Source organism: Chenopodium album, chromosome 27, assembly GCF_948465745.1.
Source record: "Chenopodium album chromosome 27, dcCheAlbu1.1, whole genome shotgun sequence".
Taxonomy (NCBI): Eukaryota; Viridiplantae; Streptophyta; class Magnoliopsida; order Caryophyllales; family Amaranthaceae; genus Chenopodium; species Chenopodium album.
The window spans coordinates 21,658,502-21,667,895 of record NC_137860.1 but is presented as its reverse complement, the minus strand read 5'-3'; the positions used below and the strand labels follow the sequence as shown (position 1 = coordinate 21,667,895).

The 9,394-nt window shown below is 34.1% G+C and overlaps 1 protein-coding gene and 1 long non-coding RNA gene across 2 annotated transcripts; both read left to right on the top strand.

The window, feature by feature from the left end:
• The first annotated feature begins 367 nt into the window (after positions 1 to 367).
• LOC145621628 (protein trichome birefringence-like 42) lies at positions 368 to 6,045 on the top strand. Its single transcript, XM_081676349.1, has 4 exons — positions 368 to 846; positions 3,083 to 3,257; positions 3,381 to 3,565; positions 5,559 to 6,045. Exons 1-4 carry the CDS (start codon positions 368 to 370, stop codon positions 6,043 to 6,045), a joined length of 1,326 nt encoding a protein of 441 aa, XP_081532475.1.
• Positions 6,046 to 6,395: 350 nt separating this feature from the next.
• On the top strand, positions 6,396 to 8,773 carry LOC145621154 (uncharacterized). The gene is made up of 2 exons (XR_014108357.1): positions 6,396 to 7,082; positions 8,520 to 8,773. It is a non-coding gene; the product is annotated as an uncharacterized LOC145621154 (long non-coding RNA).
• The last annotated feature ends 621 nt before the right edge of the window (positions 8,774 to 9,394 follow it).

Sequence of the window (9,394 nt, the reverse complement as noted above, 5' to 3'; positions counted from 1 at the left end):
GCTATTTGTGATTTGGAGTTGAAACTACGGTATTCTTCACTCGATTAATTACACATGCATATTATACGTATATTGTATTACATTACAACATGCACGATGCCAACAAGTAGGAAGTTTTCACGTATAGATTGCACTTAGAGATTTGAGCTATTTATGGTACTGACTTGGAAACATTACTTCTTCATATTTTACTATTTATTCACATCGTCTTTTACTAAAATAAGTCTATATAGTTGACCATATATTTGTTATTAAATATTCTAAAAATATCCGTAATATATACTCCTAGTAAATAAAACCAACAAAAGTATAAGTGTTACCTTGTTTATTTTCTTTTTTGAAAAAGTTACCTTGTTTATTTTCTGTTATGGAGCAAAAACCCTCCATTGTTGAGAAATGGAAACCCTTCTTCCTAGGATTCTTACTCGGATTCCTCGTCTTCGTCTTCTATCTTGATAAAGTACATCAAGATATAAATTTTCTAGCTGCTAAAAAAGCTATGGTAGATTTAGTACCTTTTCAATTACTAAATAATCCATCTACTAGTGTTATTGTAAAACCATTGAAACCATCTACTTCCATTGTTAATCCATCTCCTAGTGTTATTATAAAGCCTTTGAAACCATCTACTACCATTGTTGACGACATTGAGAAATCGACGAAAAAAGAAAGAAAGAAGTGCAATATGTTTGATGGGAGATGGGTTTATAAGGCGGAGGAAGGTCCTCGGTACGATTCGTTCAAGTGTCCATTTATTAACGAGAAGTTTAGCTGCCAAGCTAACGGGAGGCTTGATTCTAAGTATGAGAAGTGGAGATGGGAAGCTCGAGATTGTGATATACCGGTGTAAGTATGTAGTTTTCTTGATTTAATGTTGACCAACTCCTTTGATATTTTATACGAACTATATAATATATGCATGAAATAATTCTTAATTAGCAATCTAAATTGCATCTGTAGAGTGTGGCACATCTATTTCTTAAGACTTATCACTTTAATTGAGAATTCCTATGTAGAACGCAATTGTAGAACTAATAACCTACAATTCAATAGCACATTAATTAGGTAAATGGTACTCCATCCGTCCCTAAATTACAATCCTCTTTGGAAATTTACACGGAAATTAAGGAGGGAAGAATAAGACAAATAACAATAATTAGATAATGCAATGGGAAGTACAAAGATAGATTAGTTATTACTCATGACATGTCATCAATCATTTGCAAAAAAAAAAGGACCAATCACATGCTTCTAATTGAAAATTTTTAACCAATCATATTAATTGTAATTTGACACAAGAATTATGATTGTGATTAGGTAAGGATGAGTGAGAAACAGAAAAAGAGAGTTGATTTACTAAAAAAATACTTACCAAAAATAGAAAGGAAGAATGTAATTTTGGAATACCAAAAATAAAAAGGAGGAATGTAATTTAGGGACGGAGGGAGTACTCCGTAGTAACGAAAACTAAATAGTAAAATGAACTCTTGTGTCATTACCGATACTAAACATTTTAGCAAGATCATTCATAGTATATTTTTATTGAATTCTAGACATATTTGTTATCATCCTCATCCATATTCACTTTAAGGGATGCCATGGCAATAAATTCAAAAAATTTGATGAGTACAAGAGGTTAAATATTACTCCCTGTGTCCTATATTTTTGCTTTATTTGACTTTACATGTTTTTGAGACGTATCGATCTTAAAATGTTATATCTTCATTTCTATAAGTGTAAAAATTATAAACACTAGATATTAATAAAATATACAATAAACGAATCCAATAAGATTCCACATGACTATATTATTTCTTAGAGATTAATGAGAATTTATGATCAAATTAATTAAAAAATTGACCCAAATATCGGTTATGGGGCAAAAAATTCAAAAAAAAGGGACAGGGAGTACATGTTAGCACTACTACAAGTGGTATTTTCTTTGGACATTACTAGATTATAAAAACAATTATGGGGTTCTAACCAAAAACATTATACAATGGTTAATTATAGCCCCAAAATTGGTTTTATACTACACTATAACACTGCAGACAACCCCCTCACATTAGATCCCTTTGAATCTGATTTGTGGAGGCACAATGAACCTCCTTAGACCTAGCAAACTAACCAATATACCCCATTTTCCAACTTGAAAATTGAAACCCAGCCCAAATTCATCACCCGAAATCGACAAGTACAGTTGAACCAATCTGAACCGGACCCGAGATAAACCTTCCAACCCAAAAATAAACGTTTCTAATAATAATGAGTACTTCCTAAAATTTTGTTAAACATCCTAGCCTAATTTAACTTTCACAACATTCACCTACACCACTATGACAATTATTGGTGTACCATAACATAAACATAGTCCTGTGGGTACTTAATCATATCTTCTCAATGTATATTTTCGAATATGAACTTTTTACTTTTTACATCTATTAATATTGATAATAATATAAGATTTGTTTTGTTTTTGTTCAAAGTTCGTGGACATATGTGTAGGTGAAACATTGGTACTGACAAGAAACAAGATCACCAATGAGGGTATCTTAATAAGCATGTTGGTAATATAACTAAAAAATGACCCAACCCTATCGGATAGACCAAACTTCAACCTGAACAAGTCTTACCCAAAAATCATGATGTGATCCAAAACGACCCTATTTGTAAGTGATCTCTGATTTGAATGACCCAATTGCCACCATTAGGCCTCCTTTACGCATTATATTAAATATTCCACTTTGAAAGGATATGGTTCCATGCATGAAATGAACAATTGATCTTTTTTTTTACCTTGACTCTTATATCAATTATCTAAATACCAATTAAAAATTAAAGCTGATGATTAGACCCAAGATTGGTTTTACCCTCGATCTATCATACAACAATTCCTTTGTGCCTGTTTCCCTGTTCTCTATTATGTTCTTTGATTATTTCAATGTTCCACAATTAGGTAGATTAGATTGCAAGATCAATTAAACACCGAATTGGATACAACATAGCTTCGATTGTACACAACATACATGGTATATTTTTCTAACCTTAATAGTTTAATTTATTATGTCCATTTTATTCTTAGGTTTAATGGAACCAAGATGCTAGAAAGGCTGAGGAACAAAAGGATGATACTCGTAGGAGATTCGCTAAATCGAAACATGTGGGAGTCTCTTGCTTGTCTTCTCTTCACTTCAGACCCTTCTTACATAGCTAAAGCCGATGAACACCGACGCTACACAAACACCTGGAAAGCTAAGGTATGAATCAAAACCAAATGAAATGAAGTGGCTAATTTTATAGTAATTTCATTCAAAATTAAGGATAAGGATATTATTGTTAAAAATATTTTGTATTATAGTATAAGATGATTGTTTTTGCAGGAATATAACTTCACTTTAGAATTTTATTGGAGTGCATTTTTGGTTGACATTAACAAAAACCATGAAAGTGGCAAAAAGGTACTAGTCCTTGACAAGCTTTCGGAGAATTTTGAGAAGTGCAAAGGAGCTGATATTATGGTATTCAACTCAGGCCATTGGTGGGAACCAAAAGGAAAATCAAGAGCGTAAGTTTAATTTGATATATTGTGAATTTTACAATAATTTAAGTTACAAACTTAGCTTCCAATCATAACCTTAATACTGTATTAATCTTCATAATTAATATTCCCTCCGTTTCATAATATTAGTCCCATATGGAATCAATCACATAAAATAAGAAAAGAAAGATATTTGGAATTTAACATCAAATGACAAAATAATTCATCATTAGTTGACCTTATTTAAGTTTTTTTTTTTTTTTTTTTAATTTATTAGAAGTCTTAATTGCATAATTCAAGGTAGAGATTTCCTTACTTAGATCCATGTCATCAATCCACAACCAATTATTTCCAAAAAATAAATTAAGTTAAAAATATAACATATTCAATAAGGGTAGATCTTTTTGAAACGCCCAAAATAGTATATGCCTATATGGGACTAACATTATGAAACGGATGCAGTAATAGGTAAATGATTATACCTAGACATTAGGGCACAAATGTTGGAGAAGGAGCTAAATCTGGAAAATGATTCGTGCAATTTGTTTATGCATTCCTAAATTAGTACCAATATAGTAAATGTGAGGTAAGGGAAAGATGTTGAAATACGAACAACATAACAACATATATAGTGTAAAATAAACTAAGCAAAAAGTAAGGAATAGTAACACTTACTATTAATGACTCCACTAACGCGATCACTTAATTAAGATGGAGACCGTATTCCTGTAGATTAGAAATGAACTAACCACTAACAATTTCAAGTAAATAATCTAATAACATGGTCTTGCATGAGGTCTACCTTTTTTTTTTTTTTTATTTTTATTTTTTATTTTTATTTTTTATGGTCTTGCATGCGGTCTACCTAAATTAGTTTCTATGTATGTATGAGATCATTTTGAAAATATATATATCCTTGAAATTTAGATTATTTAGAATGACATATACTAAGAGCAACTCCATTATATTTTGGAGATCACTACCTCTATGCTGCAATTAATATATAGCTGATAGAACATATAAATTTGATAGAGTATCTAAAACAATCTTAGGGGCCGTTTGGTTGGGGGTAATCAGGAAAGGGAATCGGAATCAACTGGTTCGATTCCCTTTGTTGATGTTTGTTTAGCACTTTTAATCATTCCCTTTACCCTCCCCATTACCCCAAATCCTTCCAACTTCATTCCCCCCCCCCCAAGACTTTCCCATTCCCTTTCCCTACCCACCTTCACACCACCACCGGAAAACCATCCCAGACCACCGCCGCCCCTCCCCAACCACCGCCCCTCCCCTCCCCCGAGCCTCGCCGACCTCCCCTAGCCCCGACCTCCCTTGATCCCGAAAACCGCCGCCCAGCCTCCCACCACCGCTAGGGTTTCGAGGGTGGTGGGAGGCTGAGCGGCGGTTTTCGGGGTCAAGGGAGGTCGGGGCTAGGGGAGGTTTTTTCGGGGGAGGGGTGGTCGTGGCTCACGCGGCTAGTGACGGCGAGGGGAGGAAAAGGGCGGCGAGGGGAGGGGGAGAGCCGGCGAGGGGCAGGGAAAGGCCGACGAGGAGGTTGGTGGCTGAGAAAGATGAAATGTGTGGTGGTGTGGTGGTTGTGGTGGTGGTGGTGTGGTGGTGTAGTGGTGGGATTGATTCCTTTTGTTTTAAAAACAAAGCAAAAAAAGGGTATTTTCATTCCACTCTTCTCCTTTCCCTTTGTTCATTCCATTCCGATTCCTTCGTGCGAACCAAAGGGCCCCTTAGTTTTAATTATCAGTTTAATCTTTTGATTAAGATTGTTTCCCAACCCTATATTTTTGTTTTTTTGATGGCATTATTAATATACTTTGGGCCAAATTGAATATGTTTTATACTCTATTATTCGATCTAATGGTTAAAGGCCAACATTATATACAAACTTTATTAAACTCGAAGAGAAGTAAAAAATAGTGTTTAGCATAGATCTTTGAATGGGACTTACATTAATATTAAATTCACAATTTATCTTGCAATATTATTCATATATATTTATTTTCAGGTGGGAGGTGTTCGAGTACAAGGGAAAATTGAAAAAGAAAATGCCAATTGAATTAGCATATGAACGAGGCATGAAAACATGGGCATCATGGATAAAGAAAAACGTTGATCGTAACAAAACAACTGTGTTCTTCAATGGCTATTCACCCGTGCACCGACTTAGAAAACCTAATCAATGGTGCTTTAATAAAACACAACCTATAAGGGATGATTCCTTTATACCGGGCTTCCCGAAATCCATGGTAGACGCCGTCGAGGGCGTTATAAAATGGATGAGTAAACCTCAAGTGAACTACTTGAACACTACCAAGCTTTCGGAACATCGAATTGATGCACATCCATCTTTGTATATTACTAAAGATGAGAAAAATAGCAATAGTTATGCTGATTGTAGTCATTGGTGCCTTCCTGGTGTTCCAGATACTTGGAATAGGTTATTATATGCTTCTCTTTTATTTGATATTTTAGAAAATAATCCAAGTAACTAAAAACACATAGGGTTGGTTTTGCTAGGTATTTATATATGGATATCACAATATTAACAATATAATTCATGTCATCGCCTCTATGCTACCATTCAAATAGTTTTAATGGTTTCTGATCTTGCGAAAGTTATAAGTATTGACCTAATTACATCTAAATTATTATCCATTAAGAATATGTGAATAGATTTCATATGCAGAACCATATTCTTAATATGTCGTCTTAAGAATATGATATGTGTACTTTTGATAGCACGTAAATGGGCAAGATCTTTGGTGACATGCACCGATCACTACAAGAAAAAAGATCAAAGAGGGCGATATACATTGATCAAGGAGGGCGAGTTTAATTTTGCCTTGTTAGTTTCTATCAAGGAGGGCGAAATAATAATTGCCCTTTTATTACAGAGCAAAGAGGGCGAATGTTACCTTCGTCTTTGTACTTCAAAGCAAACAGGGCGAATTAATTTTTCGTCCTCTATAATAGAGCTAAGAGGGCGAATTCACAAAATCGTCCTCTATAATAGAGCAAAGAGGGCGAATTTCATTTTCGCCCTCGTTGTTCAATAAAATAAATCAACAAAGTAAACGTTTTGGCTATTTTACAAAACAAAAAAGAAACAAACAGGGCGAATGTTACTTTCGTCTTTGTATTTCAAACAAACCAGGCGAATTCCATTTTCGCCCTCGTTGGTCAATAGCAAAAAGGGCGAATTTCTTTTTTGCCCTCGTTGGTCAATAAACATTTTACTAAAATAAAACAAAGGTTTTTCTCTATTAAAAAAAAAGGACATAAGAAATTAAAACATAGGTTTTTCTCTCTGAACGTTTTTCCCCAAAATATGCATGAACCCTAAATCGCTAATCTATGATTCTTCGCTCTATTTTTTCTACCTAATTCTTCGCTCTAATTCTTCACTCCTAATCCTTGCTCTTAAGGTTCAGATTCATTGCTCCAAATCAGATTGTGTCGGTCAGATTGCAAGTCAGATTTCGCTCCAAATCATTGCTCGAAGTCGCTCTAATTGTGTCGCAAAATTTTGGTAAATTTTGGCTCAAAACTATGTGATTAAGCTTTTGATTTGTACGAATTTGTTGTTCTCGAAATCCTTGCTCTTAATTTGTTGATTTTTTTTGTCAATTTGTTGCTGCATGTTAGTATTGCTCTACATTTGTCAATTTTTTTTGTCAATTTGTCGATTCTGCAAGTTTTTGGGAGTTGTTATTTATGTTAGTAATGTCAGATAGAGTATGGAGAAGCAAATCAGAATTATTCGTATTTTATCAGTGGTTTATCGATTTAATTGCTTAATTGATCGTATGAGCTATTGATTACTGTGAATTGGGATAATTGTAATTTGTTTTGATTACTATGAATTGTGATAATTGATAACTCTATCTGAAATTATGCGCATGTGATAATTGATAACTCTATCTGATAGTATTATACTAGCTAGTAGTGAGCCAGTGAGGTAATATTCACCAAACAGTGAGGTAGCAGGGCTGATTGGAGTTGCAGGTGTGTTGCGGTGGCAGGTTGTTGTTATTGTTATTGTTTCTGCAATCTTTTGCCAATTTGTTGATGATTACTATGAAGCAAGTTAAGAATAAATGCAGTTTATGTGATAGATGATTACTAATTAAGTAGTATATTATCATATCTATTCATATAATTATATCTATATGTTTGAGACAGTTTCTTCTATTTGTTGCTCTTAAACTAGTGAAGCTATATGTTTGATTGCAATTTATCCATATTATGTTCTGTTTCTAATTGTTAGTTTTGCTACTTATTTTTCGGTTTGTTTTGGATGTTATTGATTGTCGTATTAAACATTAGTGAATATTTTGTTCAGGTGTTTGAAAAGCTTATTAGTGAATATTAGCTTTGAGAATATTCTAATTGCTTGATTGGGTAAACTCTTTGTTCTGATTGTTGGGCGTGACAAAGCTGTATGTGCATGGGGTGATTTTTTTTCATGTATAGTCCTAATATCAGCATTAATATCAAGAAGAATTTGGATCAAGTGGTTGAAATTCACTCCTCTATATATATAATTGAGCTGTCCTTGAATATGTGATATTTGTTCTGATTACTAGTGGTCTAGTGCTCTATACATGAGTCTCTGTACATGAGTCTCCATACCATACATATAATTTCCATTTGGGTGAAATCTCTAGGTACTAGAAGTGTTTCCTAGAATCATATCTATTCATATAATTATATCTATATGTTTGAGACATTTTGTCTACTTATGAACTTTTAATATACAAATCTATTGGTTCCATTATTTAGCTAGTAAGATCCAGATGTCTAACTTGTATATATAAAGAATGTAACCACCTCATCCCAAGCTAAAGATGATCCCATGTATTTAAAGTTATGGGAGAAGTCAAAGAGGTATATTGAATATTTGTCCTATGCACGAACACTTTATTTTTCTTTATACTAAAATTCTGACTTTGTTTTATCTTGTAAGGCATAAAAATGGGAAGTTTGACGATGAGGCCGAGGAGAACGAATATCTTTTATATGTAGAATATCTTGTGATATCGATCATCTTAGGAAGCTATGTACTCTATTTATATGATTTGAGATCAATGAGAAGGACTCAAGCTTTGAGCCCTAATTACTTTGACATGGTATCAGTCGCCAAGACAATTTAATCTATCATCATTAAAAAAACAAAAAAAAAAAAAAAAAAAAAAAAAAAAAAAAAAAAAAAAAAAACAACCCGAGAACCATATAACTCGATACCATGGCTGGTGATGATACACCACCGCCTCCACCACCGCGAATTGACATTACCTCCCCATATTATTTGGGTTCGCATGACAGACCTGGTGACTTCATTACTCCGATCGACTTGGTGGCGAATACTATGATGAGTGGGCCGGTGATATACAAACTACGTTGGAGGCAAGTCAAAAATTTGTTTTTTGGAACCATTACCACACCTTCTTCTCCGTGTACTCAAACGAATTGGAATACAATCAATGCCATGTTAATTTCATGGCCTATGAACACAATTGACCCTGGTGAAGAGCACTCTTTTGAAGTACAAGGATGCGAAACGTTTATGGGATACTCTAAAGATGCGTTTTGCTGTTGTTAATGGCCCAAGGATTCAACAATTGAAATCCTCAATTGCACGATGTGAGAAGTCGAAGGCTATGTCCGTGGCTTCTTATTTCAGAAAACTGATAGCCTTGTGGGAAGAATTGAACAATCATGAACCACTCATTACTTGCTCTTGTTGTGATAAATGTACAGCTGGTTGCGAGCATAAGAAGTGTCGGGTTACTGCTCGTCTTCATGAGTTTCTGATGGGGTTGTGTATTGACTTTTATGCTT

Excerpts from the sequence above, each read along its gene's own strand:
- LOC145621628 (XM_081676349.1), top strand. The coding sequence starts at position 368 with ATGGAGCAAAAACCCTCCATTGTTGAGAAATGGAAACCCTTCTTCCTA. Across the intron at positions 3,258-3,380 it reads CAAACACCTGGAAAGCTAAG|GAATATAACTTCACTTTAGA; the intron begins GTATGAATCAAA and ends TTGTTTTTGCAG. Across the intron at positions 3,566-5,558 it reads CCAAAAGGAAAATCAAGAGC|GTGGGAGGTGTTCGAGTACA; the intron begins GTAAGTTTAATT and ends ATTTATTTTCAG.